At 39.1% G+C, this 25,797-nt stretch overlaps 1 protein-coding gene across 1 annotated transcript in view; it reads right to left on the bottom strand.

The window, feature by feature from the left end:
- Nucleotides 1–3,838: 3,838 nt before the first annotated feature.
- LOC140237096 (uncharacterized) overlaps nucleotides 3,839–25,797 on the bottom strand; it is a 32,226-nt gene continuing 10,267 nt past the window's right edge. Inside the window, exons 2-21 of the mRNA XM_072317034.1 lie at nucleotides 24,082–24,236; nucleotides 22,953–23,195; nucleotides 19,698–19,860; nucleotides 19,049–19,176; nucleotides 17,909–18,172; nucleotides 17,404–17,526; nucleotides 16,169–16,279; nucleotides 15,522–15,638; nucleotides 14,711–14,821; nucleotides 14,158–14,271; nucleotides 12,794–12,907; nucleotides 11,941–12,054; nucleotides 11,196–11,309; nucleotides 10,449–10,562; nucleotides 9,173–9,286; nucleotides 8,568–8,681; nucleotides 6,964–7,158; nucleotides 5,330–5,411; nucleotides 4,649–4,718; nucleotides 3,839–4,277 (exon numbers count right to left, since the gene is read on the bottom strand). Of these exons, the coding sequence (XP_072173135.1) occupies nucleotides 4,098–4,277; nucleotides 4,649–4,718; nucleotides 5,330–5,411; nucleotides 6,964–7,158; nucleotides 8,568–8,681; nucleotides 9,173–9,286; nucleotides 10,449–10,562; nucleotides 11,196–11,309; nucleotides 11,941–12,054; nucleotides 12,794–12,907; nucleotides 14,158–14,271; nucleotides 14,711–14,821; nucleotides 15,522–15,638; nucleotides 16,169–16,279; nucleotides 17,404–17,526; nucleotides 17,909–18,172; nucleotides 19,049–19,176; nucleotides 19,698–19,860; nucleotides 22,953–23,195; nucleotides 24,082–24,163 (2,667 nt within the window). The 5' untranslated portion in view covers nucleotides 24,164–24,236 and the 3' untranslated portion in view covers nucleotides 3,839–4,097. The remainder of the gene's footprint in view (nucleotides 4,278–4,648; nucleotides 4,719–5,329; nucleotides 5,412–6,963; nucleotides 7,159–8,567; nucleotides 8,682–9,172; nucleotides 9,287–10,448; nucleotides 10,563–11,195; nucleotides 11,310–11,940; nucleotides 12,055–12,793; nucleotides 12,908–14,157; nucleotides 14,272–14,710; nucleotides 14,822–15,521; nucleotides 15,639–16,168; nucleotides 16,280–17,403; nucleotides 17,527–17,908; nucleotides 18,173–19,048; nucleotides 19,177–19,697; nucleotides 19,861–22,952; nucleotides 23,196–24,081; nucleotides 24,237–25,797) is intronic.

Here is a 25,797-nt window from a genome sequence, read left to right as displayed (position 1 = left end):
TAACAATGAGCACATGCAAAATAGAGTCTATATTGCATAAAAGACCCAACACCTATTCAAATAAAAAAATAAACACACACACACACACACACACACACCTCCCCCCCCCCCACACACACACACATACATACATACAGTTAAGTACTGGGGAAAGAAGAGGAAGCAAACCCCAAAAATCGGATCGCCAGTGAGATTTTCCACGATATTTCGATGAGAAGACATGTTCTGAACACATGATACGAAAGCATTATTTATAGCTATTACAAATTCAACCGCGCAACTACTATACGCAGTCGTTTAATGTCTTTTCAAGCCAACGATATAAAAACATGATTACGAGAATCCCATATCTCACTAGACATTCTGTAAGAGTAACAATAACTACCATAACAACATGGCAATTCTCTCTCTCTCTTCTTTCTGTCTTTAAAACAACAACAACAAACATGGCAAAATGCTTAAAGCTGATTGGATGATGACATCGAAATTGCATGGAAAGCAAAATACTTACTTGTACTATATTGAATCTACACGTGCATTATACTGCTATATTTTTTGAAACCACTCTAACGAACTGTGAAACTGTGCCATTATGGAAGTTTCTAGCCAATAAACCCCAAAAACCTATATTAAAAAATTGTAAGTGATAAAAACTTTGTGCTTGTGAAATGGTTCACCATTCAATGACGATTCACTTGAATCATACGATCAATCTATTAAAAAAAAAGATTAGTACTATAGTATAGTTATTTTACTATTCTCATGTCGCTCATCGAATAAACTTTGAGTTACGCTTAGTTTATTGTATGCTCTTTAACATTTCATAAGTAGTTTCCAATCATCTTGCAAAACGTCAAAATCTGAATCCCCATTTTAACCCAAACTATCACATCCCTTTAGCTACACAGCTCATCAAACAACGTCACAATTTGATGTCTGCTAAAGACATATATAACAAGTGAAAATGATATATACAATAAAACAAGTGAAATTGTAAGAATTGTAAGAAATATCATGCATATTCATATTATGCATATTTTAATTCATATGACACATTGTGTATATAGCGAATACAATGTCAGCCTGCTATAAGAACAATTTGAATAAATCAACTGCCTCTATATCCAAGACACAATGAAATCGTGAATACATCATATGAAGTCCAATGACGTCAGTCGTACTGAAACGCCACAGTGAACAATGGTGAAGTTGTCATACAGGAATGTCGACAAAACTCCGACACAGTTAAACTCACATGGTTGGCGCGGACAATCTGTCACCTATATACATTGGTTTGATATAGTATATTAATATGTTTCTTAATCTTAAGTTGGATACAATTATAATCGGTTCAACTCTACAGTTTTCTTCCTGATTGATTGAATATATAATTACCTTAGTTATATCTTTTGTAGTTCTTTCATCTTCCATAAAACAATATATTTTGTGTGGCAAGTTCCTCATAGTCATGAATGTGTGATTTCTGATGACATAATAGTGCGCGTGACTGTTAAGGCTTAAAATAAACTTTGAACAATTCTCAAGTAGTATAATGAACACATGGAAATGTATTATATCACAAATGATACGAAAGCATTATTTATAGCTATTACAAAACCAGCCCCGAAACTGCTACGCAGTTGTTAAATGTTTTTTTCAAGCCAACGATATAAAAACATGATTATGAGAATCCCATTTCGCATTAGAGACATGCCGCTGAGTAACAGTAACTACCATAACAACATGGGAAATGCTTAATGTTAATTAGATAGCGATATCAAAATTGCATGGAAAGCAAAATACTTGCTCGTAATACACTGAATCTACACGTACACTATACTGCTACTTTTTTTTTTAACCACTCTAAAAAATAAGTGTGCTATCATGGTAAGTTTTCTAGCCAATAAACCCCAAAACCCTGTACAATCTGTATTAATAAACTTTCTAAGTGATAAAAACTTTGTGCCTGTGTAATGGTTCACTATTCAGTGACGATTGACTTGAATCATTGAATCAATCAGTACAAAAAGAAAGAAAGGAAAAGAGCTAAGGCTGGCCGTACATCTCGTTAACAATCTCACAACGCACCAAATCCCATTGATTGGCATCGCTCTGTAACCATGCTTACCACCTTATGAGAGCAATCACTGGTTTTTAGAGGCAGTTCAAAATAACAATGTACATCTCTTATAGCGATGAGAAAAGATGACGTTGTACAAATAATTATATACAATATTGTATAATATCGTAATCGTGCGTCTAAACTTTGAATTGCACAATTTATTTCAGCTAGTGTGGATGCTATAAAAATGATCATTGAATCACGAATGGGTGTTTATAACCACTTCATTCTCTTTCGTAGGAGAAAATAATCGACCAAACCAAGATTTCTTCACTCAGGTTAATTTATAGTACTTCAAGTCTCACACTTGTTCAGTTCACTGAATATACCTCAATTGGTCTGTTTATTTTATCGTACCACAAATACCAAAGTAAGTTGGGGAAAGAATCTCTTGAATAAGCCAATCTTGCTTGATAAGGACCAGCTAGCTGCGACTGACAATTACGGCTGTATTAATATTTTCTGCTAATTAAAAGAAAACAGAGCCTCGATGTGTTGTCGTAAAATTTAAAGGGACAGTATTTTGTGTACCAGCGCATTATTCCCAAATATATACGATTTTGGAGAACTTTATTTTTTCGCTTCTTAACGCAAAAAACAGATGTTGTTACTGAATTCTATGATACTTCTTTATTTCTTAACGCGCCATTCTCTTTTGAGATAACACATTTTAAGATGTGCTTAAGAGTATACCCTCTATAATTTTAACGCTGAAGCAAAGTCGACGTGAAATCCCGGATTTTTCCATGGGTGATTAAGAAATAATTCCTCGGTACAGTCTAAGCTGGGTCATGCGAATACAATCAACAATATTACTAAAGAATGTGTTTAGATATTTTCTTTCATTCATCTCTGTTTTTATGGGAATGGTTTCCTTTAAAAGGTGTTTTTTTCCTTTTGCACGAGACCTTTTAAGTAGCACATACTCAAACAAGGCTTGCATGATTTTACGTCCAGACAACCCAAAATTGTCGATCAAAAGTGTCTCTGTTTTCCGTAATAAAAAAACTCGCAAATATATATAAACACAATCCTGATCATATTCATTTATTTATACGTTGCTATCACTGATATAAGGCACGTAAGAAAGACGACAAACAAATAATCAAAACTATATGGCTTGGCCACCTCTTATATTCTTTTCTTAATATTATTGTGTCCACTATTTTTTTTTATTCATAGCAGCATACAGTAGCATACACCTGGTATCGCTACATAGTATTCATAATATTTTGTATGGATGAATGAAAGACATGTGGATCAATACATGATATACATTATCTTATCGTCACGTTCATACACATAGTAACAACTGTCAAGATAACTCTGTAAGTCCTGGAGTACGTCTATTCGTCCCATCAGTGGTAAAAGGACGTTAGATTCGTGGGCCTTGCACGAAGTTAGAACTGTTTCGGCTCTCATGTTGTTAGTCAAAAGTTCATGGTTAAGATGAAGTCAAAGGTTATATAATACTTAGTAAGACTAACAAATGCGAACTACTGCAGTCATTGATTGTGCATGAAGAGAGGAAAAAAGACATTATTTTGATTTTGGCCAATGATTTTAATGAACTGGCTAAACTAGCTCACACAATTGATGATCTGTAATGGTAATCCATTCTGTGTAGTAATTGAATGCACGTCACGAGACCAACACCCACGAGTCATACAGCCTACGAGTTATACAGCCCACAAGTCATACATCCCATGACTTCGACAATAAAAGCAAACAAGGCCCACGAGGCCGACCCATTTAACTCCGTGTTATATATCTGTCGAACTCGTGGGCTGCTTTTACCTAGTGTCGGTCTCATGGGTAATGGGCTTTATTTGCCTAGTGTCGAACTTTTGGGCTGTAGGACTCGTGGGCTGTATGCTTGTATGACTCATGGGTGTCGGTCTTATGGGACGACCCCGGGGTATCTAAAGGGCCCCGCCTCTTTTATTCACGGGTCCAATGTGATTATGCTAACCAATCAAGCTTCAGAGAAATCATATTCATGCAGGGGCACGTCATCCCGCGTCGTGACGTATGACGAATCGAAAGTCGGAGGACCAATGGCCGACAGTTCTGCGTCAGTGGGTGGAGCCTTCTCAGGGAGAGGTGGGGCCGGAGCATAAGTAGGATTGACCATACCACTATCCCCGAAGCTCACCTACGAGAACGTAAAAAGGAGTAAAAGAAAGAATTTCAAAATGATCGCAGGCAAATTCGGGCTTGATGAAGAACAACAGTGCCTATAAACCTATCTTTTATATGATTGACTACCAATGGATTTATTAAAGCTATCAAAGCAAGTTTAATAATATTTTAATGTTTTATATACATGTACACGTAAGTTTTGAATTCCTTTCTTTTTTTTTTGGGGGGGGGGGGGTAACAAGTATATGGAACCAAACAGCTGTGTGTGCAGTTTCCCTTGTGAATTTCAGTTGGATATCATTGTCACCACCACAACAGCAAAAACCACAGGAACTACAGCAATGACTACAACAACGACCGTGAATGTTAGCAAGAACGGTATACCTGTTCTCGTTGCATGTGAACAACCCCGGCCTCCGCCGCCGCCTTCCTCGCGTTCCGTCGTCGATGAAGCCTGCACAACAAAATGAAACCGGGATCAGACGTGACTACCTCTAGACTCCGAAAATGTGTACATGGGTCAAGGTCTATTTCTCCCGAATATTTTTGGTTTGTTTTGTTTTGTTTTTTGTTTTTTGGTTACAAACTGTGAAGGACGTTCGCAGGAACTATGTTCAGTTTCCACGTATAGCTGGTGATCGAACTAGACCGGATATTGATTCGCGGAAATCTTATCCCAGGCGCACGTCTACAACAACTTGCCAGCCAGTTAGGATTTTCTGGTATCATCCGACTATATATTTGATAATCTGATTCCTAGAATACACAAATTGCACAAAATTCCTGATATACTGCAGAAGCGATCGATACCGCTGCAATCCAACAATAATAATCGCTGTCTAGACAACCATTTGCTAGAGGAATAGCATGAACCATACCGATTTCTCTTTTTTTTTCGATAATTGGAAAGTCTTTATCTGGAGGGTAAATATTCGTCCGTCATTATGACAATTGCATAATTGTAAATAAAACAATTTGAGGTGTTGATTTAAACTCGGAACAACCGGTGACGGTGGTGTAGGTTACGAGTAATCAGATTTCAAGATTTACTTGACATCAACTTACATGTACATCCCAAGGCATATAATTATTATGACGAGTATGATGATCCCAAACAGCACCGCCACACTCGTGCTCGCAGTTGCATCTGGAAATCAGAGAAGATTTGGAGGTATTTTACTTGAAAGACCATTAAAATGGATTCCAGAGTCATCGGAACATTGATATTAGCACGAAGTCTGGGTACAGTTGCATCTGGAACAGGATTTCGTTGCTTTTTTTTATAAAAAAAAAAATCTAAGCATTCAATGGTTGTGTATCCACATTGTGTTTTTGATGAATTTTACACAATATCAGATATTCTACAAGAATCTCATGACATACACATTTAAACCACGCATGCCACTTAAAAGGTTCACTTGAAAAGTAGAATTAGATCATTTTGATTTTGCTTTTTCGCCACATTTAAAAGCATGCGCTCAAACGCATGTTTTCCAGCTTGCCTATAGGATAGATTCCCGTTTATTTGCACACACGCATTGAAAATCGAGTACAGAAGTATTCCAAATATGCTGTGTAAAGGCATGCAGGTAGCTGTGCATGAAAAGAATTAGAAGAGGCACTCCTGGAAGGCACTGTACTTATTAGCGAATACTCTATTCTTATCTCTTCAACACAATAAAGCACACTTTGTTGGATATTTACACTGAAAACATACAGGAAATGATTTGCTTCCTGTCATCAAAACATTACAGAGTAAAGATGGCACAGTATCGTCGCCGCAACATGTATGTTGTTGGTTTTTTTTTAACACAAGCAGAAATTGTCTACTTACAGTGATCTACAGCTAACAAATGCCCTACTTTACTGGATCAAGCGGAAACCCATATCCCCTGTTTGTTGTTTAAACCACTTTATCTTGCAGAGAATTCCAAGAGAATGTTAGCATAAGGGCAAAACCAACACGCTATATTTTATATTTTAAGTGATAGACTACCCCATGATTATTCCCGATTGTGAAAAAATAGTATCATCATGTACAAAGAATAGTAGACAATTTCGTTGGAAATCTGATACAAAACTACTTTTTTGCCGCGTAACTCACACGCATGCTTAGACCACATAAAATTCACTTTTCTCTACAGAAGCCAAGAAACCGAGGGCGCTGTTCAAAAAAAAAAAAAAAAAAAAAAACGATTGGTGGCGGTTTCTCCCCCCCCCCCCCATGATATGAATGCATAGCAAATTTGACTAAATTCCGACTAGAAATGTTGCTAGTAAAGAGAGAACATACGAAATGTTACTATTACGTTACGGTGCTGAATCCAAAATAAGTAAGCCAATTCAAAGGTTTAACAGGATCTTCCCAAAACATTTACTTTTGGCATTCAAATTTAGATGGAGTGATGTTGTCATTAAGCTCGCGTCTCCAATATTGACCAGCAAATCAAATTATTCATTCATGCCAGTCTGTTTGCTCTGTTTATTCAAGTCAACTTGAATAATGTCTGATGACAAGCCTCTCTTGGTCTTGCGCAAGAAAGCATAATCTTTATGATCACATATATCATATCTTACTCTTGTTTGCATTACATAAACAGGCACAAAACAGTTCACGTTCATCAATAATCATGAACACGTACATTTCAAACAGACTAGGCTAATCTTTGCGGGCCAACACGTTATTCTTAATGGCTAACCTTGAATGTGTCTCTGCGGCGGGCACACGAGGTCGTCATATCGCCTCCAGTCATTATTATCCACACACATCCAGAAAGTTGACCTGTCGCTATCTGGGCAAGAGAGCTTAACCGCGTCGCCGTAGTAGAAGGTGTCGAGGTCGGAGTCGAGTACGACACCATCGGGGATGTCCACGGGCCTGGCGCAAGTCGATCCTGCCGGGAAATCATGTAAATCACATAGGATGCGGTATACATTGGTTAATGAAATCCAGACAAGCATTCATCACAACAAAGGGAATGCTAGCAGCTGCCGAAAATTCGTGTGCAGGTATGAGGTGTCACGCCGCCCCGAAATTGAGCAAAGAGGACACAATATGATCAGGGAAATGTTCAAATTCGAATCTAATTGTATAAACATAGGGTCATTCGTGAGCCATCGTGAGCCATTCGCGAGCCATCAAATCTATGACCGCCGGTGGAGTTTCTCAGGCTCCAGCAGCAACTTCGTGAGCTGTGGCAAAATCAAAATCTTCGTGTAGCCGTTTTTTTTTCCCATCAGGTGCTCAATCTGGGGGATGTTTCATAAAGCTCTTCGTAAAGTTACGAACGACTTAAGAACGACTGGTGATCAGTTCTTGTACTGAATTATGGAAATTTTGATAAGTATAGCACACATCAGAACTAATCACCAGTCATTCTTAAGTTGTTCGTAGCTTTACGAACAGCTTTATGAAACAGGGCCCTGATAAACTGCTGGCGTCACCCTATCCCGAAGTAGACACAAGATAGCCAGACAAAATATGGAATTTTCAATTTCGCTCGTAGTTAGCCCTAGTCCACTTCCTGGACTGTATTCGTAGTGTGCCCGCGTGTGTACGGACGTACGTTGATGGTGTCTGTATGTACACTGTATTACACAATTCACCCCTCCTGAATACACTTCCTGGACTGTATTCGTAGTGTGCCCGCGTGTGTACGGACGTACGTTGATGGTGTCTGTATGTACACTGTATTACACAATTCACCCCTCCTGTACCAATTGGTGGAGTGTCGCAATCAGCGGTTGGGCGCATTAGGTGGGTGCCGAGTGTGTGGGGACTGCGGATGATAAAAATCGTCCAGTATCTGGACTAAGTTAGCCCCGAACTCGGTTAAAAGCCTGTCAAAAGCAAAAGTAGGTGCGATCTTTTTATTAACAGCCTGGGTAACTCCGCGTGGTCATACGATGTCTTTAAAATGCCCCCCCCCCCCCCGAATAGTCCGAAGTTCATACGATCAAAGCCGAATTTGAATATTAACTTTATCGTGTGTCCATCTTTGCTCGATTTCGGGACAGTATGGCGCCTGCATAACGGAAAGATAGCTCCAACAATATCCCGCGAGTGCTCCCTTACTTTTGGGCCTCCTAAATAACAGTTATTGTGTATGATGGCTGTGAGATAGCAATGATAATGTCAATAATGAGAAAAAAAAATATAATATTGACAATAACGACAATTGTTGTCATCATCAATATGACAATAATATATATATATATATATATATATATATATATATATATATATATATATATATATATATATATATATAATGAAGTTCAAAAGAGAAAAATTCTTACTTACTGATTTGGCAATTTATCCCGCTGTAGCCCGTTAGACAGTAGCATAAGTATGAGTTATCTCCATCCTGGCAGACTCCGTTATTGCCACAGGGAGAACTGAAACACTCGTCTCTTTCTATGAAAACAAATCATATCATTCATATCGCAACTGTTAATATATGCGAAATGTGAGAATTCCACGAACTTCATTTGATACTTCCGTTTAGAAGATTAAGGGCTATCTATTGTGCTTTCTCTTTTTTTTTTTAATGTTTGAAAGAAAAAAAAAAACGTCTTGTAATTGAGGTGAATTAGATATCCTTATTGAAATCGTACGGTTTAACATTTTGTAGATGCAGAATACAACTGGTTTCTTTTTTGTTTGATGCCTTAGAGTTATGGGTGAATATGGGGAGTTACCTTCACGTGACTTTGGGTAATTATATAGCAATAATATAACGAAACAAGAATTTGCCATATTCGATGTCACAGAACAACTGTTATTGTTTTTCTTTCATGATGCAGTTTGAAACGGTCATCAACATGATTCCTGTCTAGTTTACACGAGCGCCATTCGGTACGTTGGGTCTGTTCTACTAAATTCCGATAAAGCCATTTCAAACTTACCCATTTCGCAGTTTGTTCCATAATAGCCTGAGTTGCAGGTGCATTTATAGCTGCCCTGCTGATCCTGACACTGTCCATTTCGTCCACAGGGTTGACTGGAACATTCGTTGGTGTCTGCCCAGATGAGTGGGAAGACAATTTATTATTGTTCAAGCAAAACATACCGTACAATATCCGAGTCATGCAAAGGAACTATTCCCAATCTTTTTCATTATGTTTTTAACTTTATTGTAATTATTGTGAAAAAAAAATTAAAATCCAAACATTTTAATAGGGTCCTTGCGAATTAACAAACAATAGAAGTATATCCTCTTTCCCTGGTAGATGAAAAAATACATAACCCTATACTTAACCCTAACTTCCCTGAGATATTTAGCGAGCTTGAATTCCGTGGGGGGGGGGGGCATTATGCCCCCCCCCCCCTTCAGATCTCGGCCGTTGATCACGCGATCGCCGCAAAATTTTGCATGAACATAAAACAGGATGTAATCTACAAGACTGTTAAGTTAAATTTTCAAAAACTTTGCATTTTACATTTTAAATCAATTAATTATGCAAATATATGCACAAAAACTCATTTTCGTCTGTAATTGGCTTATAAAAGCTTATGGAATGCTGATTTTTGGTGTAAATATACCTAGTGACATTCCGAACATTTGTGCGTAAAAAAATTTAGTATCAAAATTAATTTCTAATGTTTTTTATTGTTTTATTAATTCTTTATGTATTTCCTTGTTTTTTCGAACTTTTGTTTTTGTTGTTTTTTCAGCAGAATTTGTCACACACATTTTTTGAAGCATAATTATACTAAACTAAATTGATTTCAGCCATTAGAATTAAAAATATGAATCCTTATATGAATTAATTGAAAAAAAAAAACACAATTTGTATTGACTTTGTACACAAAATCACGTTTTTGAGCAATTTTGGGGTTGACGAAAGTTTTTTGAAGGGGCGTGACTTCGGAACGGTATGCCCGGGCGCGTCAAATTTGGTCTCAAAAGTTGCGCAAGACTTGAAATTAAAAAGTCAGCGAACGGCGCGGTCAAAAAAATTTGCGAGCCGGAATGGTCGCGGAATTCATTGGGGGGGGGGGGGGGGCATTATGCCCCCCCCCCCCCTCCCCGGTAAGTTAGGGTTAAAGTAACCGTTCAATGGAAGATAAGATCACACAAACAGTTATTGTGATGGTAACATATTAAAAAGGCGATACTGGTAAACTGTCCACAGCATGGTACGTCGGCACAACGTCTTGGGTATATGGTAATTTACTTACTTGCTTCACAGTTCATCCCTTCATATCCGCTCGGACACGTACAGGTGTACGAACGGTCACCTTCATTACACGTTCCCCCATTTCTGCACGGGTTACTGGCGCACTCGTTAACATCTATTGGGAACAAACATTTGACGCATCATGCGGTAATGTAAAGCACAATAAAAACAATTGATAAACGTTGATCACCGATATTTTAACAAATCCACAGCATCATGATCAATAATTTACAATTCACAAAGTGTCGAACGTTCACAGAACGTCGTGACAAACGATGCTTCTTGTAAAATTAAGTTCTACCTCTAATCGTTTGAGATTATGACAATAATTTTGAACCAATAGACAGTATAATATGATAAAGCGCCATTACTCTATAATATCATGCCAACAACATATAATGCTGATTGCATCTCACACCAGCCAAAAGGCACAATTTGTAACAACGTTAATAATTATTTTAATGTGTTTCAAGTAGTCGATCTGCACTAAGCTTTACGGAGCACATCGCTCCTGTACATAATCAATAGTCAATAATTTCATCAGTCTGAGTCATCAATAATCTTTTGTAGTTCTACAAAAAAATGTCTTGAAACATGCCTTCTTTCCGATTGAACTAATGAGAGTACCTTTCCTTTCTAATGATTATATGGAACTCTTTATCGTCCCCAGGAATGTTGTTCTCTTTATGTGAAACAAATTTTATATCATACAGATATCTTCCGTCACCGAGCTCTATGACGTTCATACCTTCCTCGCAGTTTGTTCCAGAAGTGCCCGCTTTGCACACACACTCGTACTGGTTGAGCAAGTTCACACAGTAGCCGCCATTTGCGCAGGGGTTCGACTCACACTCGTTTATGTCTATTGCAAGAAAGCGACGAAATGGAGAGGAAAGTTTAATGATTTAATTCATTTTCTTGCATCTTTATTTCACCTACTTGAAAAATTCTCACCTGAAAGTAAGAAGTGCATGAGACTTCATTACAACATTCTGAATGGTGAGTGTAATAGTATAACCAATTGTTACAAGTACTGGATCCCCAGAAACTCTTTTTTTTTTTTTCAGGAATATAATAATAAACAATAATAGTTGAATATTATACTATATGCAGGAACGACATGAAAATGACGATTTTTTAATATTATTTATTATCTGACTATACAGAAAACAGCATCTTACGATGACTTGAGAAAGCAGTGTTGATGATAAATTTTACCTCATGTCGTTTGAATTTCACACCATTAAATTGCCACTTAGACCCTCACAATAATTATTCTAACATCGCGGGGGCAAAATTGTAAAAACTGTATACTAATACCTAATAATCACTGCTATCATTACTGCGATAAAGACTTACATGCTATATACACAACATAACACCACTCTTTAACTGTGCTGCATTTCTGGTACATTGGTATTAACATTATACAGTGTGTACGTGTTCGACCTGTAGGAGCAACGCTATAGGATCAACGCTATAGCATGTCTTACCAACTTGGCAGTTGTTGCCAGTGTATCCGGGTGCACATGCGCACGTGTAGGAGTCGACGCTGTGCGTACACGTCGCTCCATTGGAGCAGGGGTTGCTTGCGCACTCGTCGATATCTATGGCGCCAAAATAGAAGTGCAGTATAAATTTATGATGAACATTGATGTGATCAAATGATAATAGGCACTATGATTGACGTGTGTGTGTGTGTGTGTCCTGAACGCGATACATTATAATTTAGTTGTTACTAACGATGAGATGATAAATTGTGATCGTTGTCTTCACCTGTTCAACGAGATACATTTGCAGCTATTTATATATTACTCATCTCATTGCTATTAATCTTGTAAACAGATCCCTAGGCATCCAAAGCCACCTGAAAGTCTGTCCCAGGAACAGAAGGAACATTACAATATTATCGAAGAAAAAGGCTTTAAAAGGTCTTCAGAATGCTGCAAACCAATGTGGGTTCCTCCACTGTCCTGATTGTGAATGACCAGCATTCAACGGACTCATTTCCTTTTATTTACATTACTTTCCTTCACTCGCTCTTTAAATCCTTTTTATTATACATTTCCGCTCCTTACTATTGCACTCTTCTGTCTTCTACTGACAAGTTGACCTTTTTTTAACTCATCTTATTTAATTTCTATTGCATTGAGTATCAATTATTTATTTCATTGAGGTATGCATCAACTGTTGGTTTTTTTTTTTTTTTTTTTTTTTTTTTTTTTTTTTTTTGCAACGTCACTTACACTAAAAAGAGATTTATATTATCAATAATTTTACAGGTTTCTGTGGCGGAGGGGCTGAAATGGCATAAAGTGGAGATACATGTATTACCAACGAACTCACCCAGTTCGCAGTTGTCCCCGGTGTACCCATTCATGCAGTTACACATGTACTTGTTCACTCCGTCCACACACGTTCCTCCATTAACACAGGGGTTACTCCCGCATTCGTCCATATCTGTACAGTCGCAAAGACCAGAACACTAGACAATGAACTGGGTACAATCAACGTGGTGAGAGCGAAATGGGGAGGGAGGAAGGGAGGCGGGGACGTGTTTTTTTTTTAGACGGCACAGATTGGGGACCCTAACCCGAACCCTAACCCTAACCCTAGCTCTAACCCTAACCATCAAACCCTAACCCTAACCCTAACCCTAATAAACCCTAACCCAACGTGTTTCCCATAGGTTTAATACGCGCCATGCCCCAATCTGTGCCGTCTTTAAAAAAAACGCAGGCGGGGGGGGGGGGGGTGCTGAAAGCATAACTGACACAATTAAAGGCTGCGATGGAAGCAAATTGAACAAACAAGTTTAATCATGTGTAAGTTATGAACATAATAGGCTCACTTTTCACTGACGGTGTGGTCTCTAGATATGGAGTTGTCAATGCTAATTGGCATTTACCCTCGCACCGCTTAAAAAAAAAAAACAACCAAACAAACACTGAAATTCTAAAGCACAGTAATATTTACTCTACGATCAAGGAAATGAATTACCATGCTATCTCAATGATTAGAATGCGCACTGGACAGTGGGGATTGAGGGAAAAAGTAGATTCATTTCTTTTGCAAGTCCGAATCTATTGTCTGAAATTCTTTTGTGTCGCCTGTTGGTATTGTAGTTGCTTCCAAGTATCAATGTTATATCCGTCTGGATTTGCCTTTATTTGCCTTGATGGTAATTGCCATTTCCTCTCTCACTACGTAAAAGAAAATGAACTTTATAAGAATTGTAATGATTACTCCACGATCAAGGAAATTAATTACCATGCTGATCTAAATGATTACAATGTGCCCAGGGTAGTGGGGGATAGAAAATGAAAATTAGATGCAGTTCTTTGTCAAGTCCGAATCTATTGTCTTAAATTCTTTTGTGTCGCCTGTTGATATTGTTGTTGTTTCTGAGTATCAATGTAAATAATATGTCCATCTGGATTTAGGAAGGGCGGGGAGTTAACATTACCAAAAGTTTCGTTCCCGCTCACAATGACTGCCTTTCACAGAATTCCATGAGTCAGCCACAATGGAGTCAACCTTCCAAAATTTACTTATAATCCTAAAAATTATTACATTTAAATTATCAATCCAGATCAAGACGCTTTCCGGACAGGAGCGCCGATGATTAATTTTGATTATCAGACGAATGACGCAACAGTATGATAATAGAGCAGAATGGAGAGAAGAAGAGGAAACTAATTGCAACATACTCGTTCCGCAGGTAGCCCCAGAGAAGCCGCGGTGGCAAACGCACATGAACGAGCCTGGTAGGTCCACGCAGTATCCGTCATTCAAACACGGGTTGGGTGTGCACTCGTCGATATCTGTAATGGAACAATTCATGACCCTTGTACTCGAGTAACTAAAACCATGAGTAGACTTACGATTAATGTCCAACGCATGCACATTCATTGTAGTATGAATGAAATGTCGTATTTACACTATAGTGTAACTGTCAAAACCCACGACACATCACGATGCAATTTACACATCTTAAATGTATATGTATATATATATATATATATATATATATATGCGTGTATGTTTCTGTGTGTGTGCGTGAGTATACACTTACAATACGCTGACGAGAAAAACCAAGGAGGTACAAGGTGAGCACCTTCTTAGAAAAGCCACTAGCATGCCATCCTCATGTAGAAAGCAAACAAAAATATCACACACGCACACACACACACACACGCTACACGCACACACACACACAAACACACACACACACATACATACAAAATAGTAGAGTAGACCTACCAACATCGCAAACTTGACCGCTGTATCCCGAGTGACACTGGCATGTGTAGTTACCAATACCATCAACGCAGTCGCCATTGACGCACGGATGATCAACACAGTCGTCTATATCTGTACCAATGCATGGCAGAGAGAGAAAGGAGAATGCATTACCGGTAATAATTATCACAAGAAAAAACATTAATCAAGATGCAGTGGCCAGATTGAAAATCCGGCAAGAAGCATGAGTAATGCAGCCCTTGAGCTTGTCACTAGGCAAATAAGGCCCATCGGTTCGACACTACACGAACAGTGGCCAACGAGTTCGACTTCTTTGGAAAAAAAAGAAAAGGCCCACGAGACCGACATATTAAGCCCGTGGTGTAATGTTATGGGCTGTATGACTCATGGACCTGTTTTCCCCCTATATCGAATGTTGGCCTTATGATTCGTGGGTGTCAGTCTCGTGGGATGACCCCATTTTAACGATGATGTTTACATCGTATTACCTCTTTTCCCACCATAGATCAAACGATACATTCTCCACTGGTTAAATTCTGAAAGTCCACTGACTTAGTGGACTTTTAAAACTAAAAACAAAACAAAGCAAAACAAAGGAAAACGAAATGATAAACAAAAACTAGACTAAAGGTTAAAAAAAGAAGAAAAATAAAGAGAATCTTAATTTCAAATCCGCAATGACTGAAATGATGCGAAGACCACATTAAACGAGGCAAGCTGCAATTCTTATCCTCCCGTTCAAAGCAATGCAATACATACCTCTCGTCAAGTCAAAGGCACAACTTAAATGCGCGTCGACCTTTGTACTTACTTGTTTGACAATTCTTGCCCGTAAAACCGAACGCGCATGCGCAGTCGTAGTCGAATATGCCATCGATACAGGTGGCGCCATTTTGACACGGTGAATACTCCTCGCAATGATCTACCTCTGCAAGTCAACGACAGTGGCAAAACAACGATGCTAAATAATCATTAACATGTTAATATTTCCAACTACACTATGAATATTGCATATTTTTACTCTTTCCATATTTAACATCAAAACCGCAGTGTAGGCGTAACGTACTAAACAGGTTGTTACGGCAAGGATACTTTATACATCACGAGCTACGTCATAACAGCGGTACGATGATACTACACACACCACTTGCGATTTTTAATTTTTTTTTTTTTTTGTGGTTATGACACATGGTATCTGAAAATTTCATCCAGTATGAAATCTTTTTCAGATGGATGACCGACAACTGATTACATTAATTATGATGATCTTGAATAACTCCAGATTTTCCTTGCTTTCAGCATATGATGAATTGAATTTTGATTTCAAAAAGAGCAGCGAGGGGATTCACATCGCCAGTACTGTATGACAAGCCATCTTTGGCCTGTTACAATTTGTGGTACTGTATAATGAGACGGTAATGCTACATTCTATGCGTGTGAGACTAGAGTTCTCCATACCTTCCGAGCAGTTGAAGCCGCTGTGACTAGGTGGACACAAACACTCGAATCCGTTGATGACATCGACACATGTACCCAAGAAGCAAGGGGAAGACGCACACTCGTCTACCTCTGTTAAAGATAAAACCAAACAGAGTATACATTGTGCATTCACTTTCACAGACAACAAAGCGTTGTCTCAAGAATGAGATAACGCGGATGACTAGTGGCAACTAATGGATATCAGTTTCCATAATAGCTCTGTACCGGGAGCTTGTGTATGTCGTAACTTTTCGTCAACGACACGCGCAACACACCAATTGCTTCGGCGTTGACGAAGCCGTATGTCAGATAGAACGTTGTCATTACCATACACGAATAAGTCATGTCATAACAAACATATAAGGGACGGAAATGATGAAACAATAAATAAATATATTACATTGAAACAGACAACTATAATCTCCGGTGGCGATAAATCAAATTATCGAGTTTTAATAGCACTTTGGGTGTTCAGTTTGCTAACTTGGCACGCGGCAATTTAGAGCGCATTGGTTTAAAAAGTGTGCACTAAATTTTAGGGATCACAACAAGCTGCTCTTATCACCTACGGTCGGACTATAGTTGATTTCATTGTGTCGGTAACTTCCGAACCCTAAGTCCTACTCACATTCCGTAAGAAAGTAAACTGGGAACAATCATATTATTACAACGATCATCTGTACAACCAGGGCACCGTTTCATGAAAGTTGTCAGCCCTGACAAGAAGTTTTCAGTCTTTGACAATCACCATAGTAACAGTCAGTGACCATGGCTTCTCAGACAATCAAAACGAAGGATTTTACTGAAATTGTCACAGAGACTGACAACATGTTAGGGCCGACAGCTTTAACAAAATGGTGCCGAGAAGTGAACTACGCAAGTTGATATCGAGATTAGGGAGACAGGTCTTAAATGCAGAAAAGGTGTAATGTGGGTGAAGATTGCGTCACAGAAGATGTAAACTGATCTGATTTTTAGACTTTTATGTCTCACACACATACCCTCCGGCGAGGATCTCCCTGCACATTCCCACATCGACACACTCATAAAGATGACAAGGCATTTCTCGAGTGTCTATCCGATTAGCTGTGTATATTATATTTTTGTCACTAGCAGCTAGGGTTTGCCTTGTTTAGTTTTGTTTTTCGCTTAGGTTGTCTTTCTTTTGAGTCAAGTTTCTTTTTTTTTTCTTCAAAAGCAATTGAAAAGTATACCTTGATTGCACGTCGGCCCTGTGTAGCCCGGAAAACAGCTACAGATGTTGGTCCCATTCGAGTCCATACAAACCCCGTTCAGACACAGTTCGTTCCCTCCTCCACACGTCCCCTCCAGACGGGCTGCAGAAAAACAGACGTAAACCTCCAGGTATAAAAATTAGACCTGATTATGGTTCCACATGGCTTGTTTATGGGACTAAGCAACATCGGTGTGATCACACCAACTGGGGTCAGTTACGTCAAAGCTTTATACAATCGTCTGCACGAAATAGAATCAGAGCCAGCTTACAAGAGCGCCATCTTCAGTTAAGCTGATGCTTTGACAGTCAAATGTTGTCGATACAGATACAATGTATTGTTGTCTTCAACTTACAAATTCTCCCGACTTTTAAGAATGTGATTTCATTATGAATGTATTTAGGTACTTGTGTGTCTAGACATACTAGAAAAAGAAGAAATGAAGAAAGAAAGAAAGAAGGAAGGGAGGTGGTAATGCTTATACCTTGATTTATGAACAGATCACTTGGATTAGTGAAGAGCGACCGGGCAATGAAGTCAAAAACTCCCGCCGACACGTTCAGGGCGATTATCATATCGTAGTTCGTGTCGGTGAAGTAGATGTCGTTGTTTGGCCCGTAGAGGGCGAGTCCGAATGGGTGGATGTTCACGCCCTCAGCGGTGTGAATGTGCTGGGTCGGGTTGCTCCCATCAAGTGAGACCGACATCACCACGTCCATCATAGCGTCATTATAATACAGACGATCCTCTTCGTGATTTGAGAAAAAATGAGACGAGGAAACTTATATTAAAGGGATGATATAGTTTTGGCTGAGGTGGGCAGTAACTAGTTTTTTGTGAGGACCACTCTGTTTTATTTGGATATCTCTGCCATTTCAAAACCAATTTTCATCAAATATACCATTTATCGAATATGGAATATGAAACAGCTTACATTCTAAGAAGTATTCAAAGTATATTTGATACAAATTGAGCCAAGATAGAAACATAGCCAAAAAATAAAGTGGTCCAAATAAAAGGTGGAACCCATCCACCTCAACCAAAACTGTGCCATCCTTTTGACATGTGCTACGAAATCACAAAATACTATGTGGACCCTAGAGGCACACTACTCAACAATTTTATTGTGTTTACCAGTTTTCCAATTGCCCATACATCATACATCGTGAAGGCGTTGCTATGGTTAGCACTTATCTCGTCTTTCTGCCTTTGAAATTGGGGTCACCAATTGGAAAAACTTACACGATTCTCTAAATCTGCTTCTTATAAAGGAAACTTCGATATGATTAATAGGAAAACGACTCGTGAATGCAAACTTGCTAGAAAACTTTGTGGTATGATCAAGCTGTAGCGCTGATCACAGCTTTTGGGCTTTCCAACATACAGTAGGCCTATCCACCCCATATTATTTCATCTGAAGGGCGAAACGCAGACTCCATATAGATCGCACAAACTCTTGGTATAATAAATGATAATCTATTACGTATCATAGGCCTACATAATGTATTTGTATGTATGTATGTATGCATGTATGTGACGTGTATATATGAACTTATTTTGTCTGGAAGAGAGCAAGAAGGGTCGAGGAAAAAAAAACGGGAAGAAAGGGAGCTTGAGAGCATACCATTCTTGTCCAGCGCCACCCCGTTAGGCCACCCGAGACCCTCCGACACGATAGCGGTGCGATTTGACCCGTCGATATTGGCGCGCTCGACTTTCGCTGCGGTGCCCCAGTCGGTCCAGAAGACTAGTCTATTGGAAAAGAGAAAACAATGAATGAATAAATGAATAAACAAATAGATACAAAATAAAAGATAAAAATGGAAACAAATCAATTGTTTGAATCTTTAGGGTAATGTCGCCTTGGTACGTCGGATAAGATGGTACTGGTACATTACTCGATCCGATCAAAATTGTGTGATATCGTAGTACTAGTAGATCTGTTGTTGGTCTCCTATCGTAAGCATTAACTACGTGTTGACCAATCCATCACAATACCCCTTAATCACAAGAGATTTGGTGTTACGGGTATGTAACCGGAGTCACCCTCGATCTGTTGAATAGAAAACACTTCTTCAGTATAGTAGAAAAGGACTTCGTACTTCTTATACTTAGGCGCGTGCGATGGTAGCTTTTGTTGAGCATAGAATACTTACACAGGAAAATTATGCGTGTGTATAATTATGTCATGTTATAGTGTGGATGGGTGGGTGTGTATGTTCTGTTTGAAACGGAATTACTAAACTCCATGATCTATTACTAATAGTAGATACCCGTGTATTATGGAGACAACGATGCCGCGAGGTTGGTCCGCGCCGGTATCGACCAGTGTGGTCCGGTTTGAGCCGTCCAGATTAGACGTCTCCACAACGTCGTTTCCGGCGTCGGTCCAGTACAGTCGGTCGTTGTAGATGTCGACGAACAGGCCCTGAGGAGCTAATGGTCAAAACGCGGAATAAAACTGGAGATATAATCCACCTTGTAACGATCATGGGTTTTGGTGTGAGGTTCCATCTTTTGTGGTCGCCTCTCAATATTGCCTATTAACAATCAATGATTCCAAATAAGTTACTATAACCATCGACAAACCCGATCCGATATTGCTTCGCTTTCTTTTTCTGAGTGCTTTCATAACGGTTCCCGGATGACGCTGGTCTACTTTAGTTGCAATGAAAACATTCCACCATTATAATGCTTTGTTGGTCATTGCAATGGCTGTCTTAAACGGGCGCAGTAACTCAGGGCGTGTGGCTTTTGTCTTTTGTTTTTTAAAAACCACTTCAGATGCAGGACGATTTGGGAGTGTTAGGCTTGTCCATAGGGAAAGATAACAGGGAAACGGCTTGTCTTGTTAATAATGACATCAGATAAATTTACTCTTCAGCATACATGTTATACGCAGTCTGGATAAATCACGGTACAATAATTATGACAAAAGCCAATGATTATTACTGATTTACTAAAATCTTCATTACTGTCTTCTTCACTCCCTTTGTATATAGACCGATTCAAGTAACTGTTCATGGAAGTGCGCCCTCTTAAGGCGACGCCATAACTGGGGGCCAACCAGGCCGCCGGGTCGCGTGTTTTTTTGGTCGGCAAGCGCTGTGTGTGCGTGCGTGGCAAGGGTGCCAGCGGCAGCCAGTGCTTTTACCACCACCCGGCGCCAGCCGGCCAGCTAGCTATCTCTGGCGCTGGCAGCGATCGACGCATCTGGCTTTGTGACAACTAGAGTCTACATTGTTTTTTCGCTAGCTAATTAAAAATAAATAAAATTAAACAACTTATACCGACTATGAGCGAATGGGTAGACGACATACGGCTGTAGTCAAAATTTGAATTTCAAGGTAAATATTAGTACGATCCGTGAATGTTTGTAGACTCTAATCGCTGACTTGAGTACTCGCGTGTAAAGCCCCATATAGGCCTAGATCTATTCACATTTGTGTAAGAAGATAAAAACACCTGGGGAGAACCATGGCTAGGCGAAGGCAGACGTCTTGCTAGTAAGCTTTTACTGCTGAGAAGTTAACTGATATAATTGAATACAAATAATGAATCAGAATCTTGAGCTAGATATGGCGCTATAAATATAGCAACTAATCAGTTAACTTAAACCTTTTTAGGCTTTTGCCTCTTCTCGGGCCAGGGGGGGGGGGGGGGAGAATCTGTCTAACGTTTTTTAGATCTTGTCTAGAATTCTAGGAAACAGACTAGATCTAGACCCGTCTAGACCTGGCTATACCGACTTCTAGAACCATAGCTACATCCTATATCATTTTCGGTTGTCACTAACTTCCGGCAAGCCTATAAGTAAGTAAACCAAACGGAAGACAAATCTAGGCGTTTCTAAGCCGTATAAACTTAAGAAGTTAATTTACTTCGCCTGATGTCAACCAAAACGTCTACTGTTTAGGTCTAAGTAATCTTGCATTTAACATCGCGCTAACGCCTAAAATTATAATCTACAAAAGTGATTTTCAAATCAAACTTTCTTAATATGATTATGAAACGGATGTTTGCCACCATTCATTGCAGTTTAGTATAGCCAGGAAGTGTATTGCATAATCTAACTTTGTTTGCCACCATTCATTGCAGTTTAGTATAGCCAGGAAGTGTATTGTATAATCTAACTTTGGTATTAAAGTATTGCACCAAGGATTAAAAAAAAAAAAAAAAAAAAAAAAAAAAAAAATCAGTGAATTATCAAAATCTTTGATTTGAACTTGTCTTCTAAAATGAACAACTTTATTTGACGAATATGCAGTGATAGCCTAATTAAATACAGAATCTAGTAGGTATAGGCCAAAGTTTGTTTCGAAAATCTGTGCATTTTTTATACCGCTGTATTTCACTTGAGTGTTTATATTTATCATGCGTCACTGGTGTCTGAATATCACACACTGACGTGCAGCTTCCATTTCCGGTTTCCTGTTATTTGTGCACCCAACAACTGCACGATATGTGTTTTTTTTTTCTGATCTTTCCTATGAAGCTTTCATTCTAGATCGATATGTCTGAATTACTCAATTTGTCCATAAGAGAGGCATTAAATGCCACTGAATGACTTTTCCACAGTGAGTAAACAATCACAATTTTAGCGCGGCGGTCGCCGGCCGCGGCGCAGCGGCCGCGCCCGGCTAACTATGCGCGATGGGTACGCTAGGCTGCTGCGCTGCAAGTGCAACTCGCTGGGTAGCTAGCTCGCGCTGGAAGCCCCTAGCTGTTGGCCCCCAGTTATGGCGGCCGTTATAGCGCCGCTAGCGGCGGTAGGTGAATAGGCCATCGAAATTGAATCGGTCTATAGCTTTGGTATAGCAAAGATTGACGCATATAAACTGACTGCTATATATAGTGAAATGTACGAGTGTAAGACAGGGAAATTAAATATCAGCACAATTATTACTATGTCCTCGAGACACACACAAATACACACAAACGCACACGCAACACACACACAATACACACACAAATCAGACCTCTCAAGATGCAAGTAAAACATCCTGGGCCCCATTTCATTTAAAAAAAAGTTGCTATGATAGCAATTCTTGCTGGAATGGTAATTGTCATTGTAACGACAAGAATCCAGCCTTCTGATTGATCGTTGCCACGGGACATGCTATCCGAAAATCTGTCATGAAATGGGCCCTGTTCTAATGTCGAAACGAAAGCCACAAATCTTGTAATTACACCTCGGTATTCGAAACCCAATCATCATGTTGAATTGAATTGAAATGAAATGAAATGAAATGAAATGAAATGAAATGAAATGAAATGAAATGATTTTTGTTTAATTTACCAAACAATAACATAATGAACATTGTCAATATAGTCAAAGCAGTCAATAGTTCAAGAACATCGTTGGTAAAATAGAACCGGCAATAGCGTGCAGGCTAGTCGAAGCCAGTCCTTTCAACAATATAACATAGGTCCTATTTGCAATATTTACAGAAGCAATATTATATGCCGGATCATTATAACGTTTTCATTAATATTGTATTGTTTTCCTTTTTGTTTTTGTCACTCACACGAGAGCCTATCGCCGACGATGGCCTCTTTCTCCGAACCGTCCAGCTTCGATCTGAATATGGCATCGATGCCGATGTCCGTCCAGTAGATCATACGAGTACGGAAGTCGTACTCGACGGCGACTGGTGTGTCCACATCACCCAGAGGCAGGACGTTGAACTGGGCACCGACGAAAGACCCGTTCGCGTGGGCCACGGCCATGTAGATGTTGCCCTGCTGGTAATCGCATACGAACATCTCGGCTGTGTGTAGGTGGGGGGGGGGGGGGGAGCCATGAAACATATTGGAATACACCGGTTAAATGATATTTTTACGTCATGCCATTATTACTGTTTGCCCTTAGAATATGAATCGTTGGATGCAATAGCACTTTGAAAAACAAAAATAGCAAACATGCATTTGAAACAAAAAGACTGGGAAGGGTATTTCCCGTTTTAATGTTGTGCAATGAAGGTACATCATGTTATCCATGTAGTCAGCTCTTTGTTCACCGAAGAGCGTTCAAGTTGACTTTTCTCACGGACAATAACAACTTACAAGGGACCTCTTACTGTTTACATGGTTTAAAGTTCACTATTTCTTATGTCTTTTGTTCGTGACTGCAAGAAAACATGGAATTAAGAAAGAAATCTGCATTCAAGCTATTTCATCTTTATTTTTTTTTTCACCATTGTGTGGTAGGAAGACATCTGTTTATTTTTCTTTGTTTGAACTTCTGCATTTTCTTTTTCTATTGGAAAAGATATTGACAGCTTCCTTGTGTCTTTCAGAGGTATGAGAACTGTGAGAACTACAGCGACCCCCAAATTTGCAATGGATATTGATACTGGGTCAAGTTTGGTTTGCTTTACGACGTCACTAAAGAGTAACCAAAGGCAACGACAAAGAAGCAAGCAATCACAGAATCATCGACTTCCAGCATGTACAGTTAAGTATGACTTCTATATTGCGTAAGGGCACTATACCGCTATTAACATGAAATCAAATCGAAAATCTCATGATTTAGGGTCTGCGATCTTACCTGCAGAGCATTAACAGCTCCACATTCACTTCTAAACTATGAATAACAAGATAAGTTATTTCTAAATCTGAGCAAGCAAGCGGTGTTCTCTATTTTAAGGAATATACCTCCACTGACGAAGTGAACTCCAACCAGAAGTTCAGTAACCGTCGCAGCCAGGACGACCAGATAAGCGCGTGTAGGCGCCATTTCCCTTCCTCCTCCTCTTCTTCCTCCTCTGGGCTGAGGATGATGAGGATGATGAGAAAGCGAAGCGAGGCGTCTGCAAAGAATGGGAGAAAAATACGAAGATTGATAGAAAGAAAGCTTATATGATTGCACTCATGTATACACATACCACACTTACCTATACAATATACTAGGCTAAGAGGGTCTCCAACTTCCCTGTACACGTAGAAATAAGATGTGTTCACACATTGTGTGTGTTGTGTTGTGTTGTGTGTGTGTGTGTGTGTGTGTGAGTGTGTGTGTGTGTGAGTGTGTGTCTGTCTGTCTGTGTGTGTTTGTGTGTGTATGTGGGCGTGTGTGCATGTACGTGTATAAATGTGTATTTATTCTGTGCGTATGCATGTTCATATCTATTTGAAAATACGACATTCTGACCCAAGTCACCATCTGTCACTTTATACAGCTGCATGAGTCAATCAAAGTACTCTGTAAGCATGAACCAATAATTCGTCTTTTCATGGCAGCCATCATTTCGCAGCATCACCATCAAGACCGAGGTATAGGCGTTTACGTGAATACGACCCACACAGTTTCATTTCGCGCTCCTCCCCTTTACCACATATACAATGTATCTATTTACTACTTCAAGGAAAAACGCTTCCCATACTTCAACGGCATCATCCAGGTTTAAAGTAAATTCTACAATACTCCAGGTTTGGTTTCTTAAATCATCCAAATACAATTCAGTATCTATAATATATGTTTGTCATTTTCCTGTAAATTATCGTGCGCTGGCTACTTTAACTATATTTTGTAGTGTTGCAGCTCCATATTATCAAATAAGACATAGAGTGGTCGCTCAGACCATCATAGATTACTCCAGGGGCCCGTTGCATAAAAGTTACAATTATGGTAACTTTGCCGTCCAATGGTAACTTCCATGGCATTCTTGATTTTGATTGGCTGTTGAGTATTGTTACCATGGTGGTTACCATTGGATGACAAAGTTACCATAATTGTAACTTTTATGCAACGGGCCCCAGATGTAATTACCATCTCTGGATTGTTTGTAAAGAATATGATACCATTACCAACATGACGACTGTTGAATATTACCATTACAGAAATATAGGCCTCGATTTTCCTCACCTTTTACATGAGCATTGTTCAAGCTTTAAGATGACAATACATACATGACGACTAATACTAGTATTCTAATTTTACCGAAATATAATCGATCAAAGTTGAGTTTCCTTTATCCTTATATACCATCAACCGTTAATATGATACCAGCCATGACGACTATTATTCTAATATTATAGAAATATCGATTAAAATCGAGCTTCCAAACTTATGCTGGGTAATGGGTATAGCAGAAAGGCCTATCAGCAGATACATTGTATCTGCTTCGTATATACCCAAAGACATTGCATACTAAAAGCATATATATATGTATATATATATATATATATATATATATATATATATATATACATATAGATATATAGATATATAGATATAATATATATATAACATTTCTTCATGCGCCGAGACCGTCACTGAGTCTATCACTGGATAATAAACGCCTGCATGTGTTTATCGCGCGCAGAGGCTGATTGGTGCATCGCTTTGATGAGACGGTTGATGAAACGAGG

Source organism: Diadema setosum, chromosome 13, assembly GCF_964275005.1.
Source record: "Diadema setosum chromosome 13, eeDiaSeto1, whole genome shotgun sequence".
Taxonomy (NCBI): domain Eukaryota; kingdom Metazoa; phylum Echinodermata; class Echinoidea; order Diadematoida; family Diadematidae; genus Diadema; species Diadema setosum.
The sequence above is the reverse complement of the archived record's forward strand: the minus strand, read 5'-3'. Positions and strand labels throughout refer to the sequence as shown.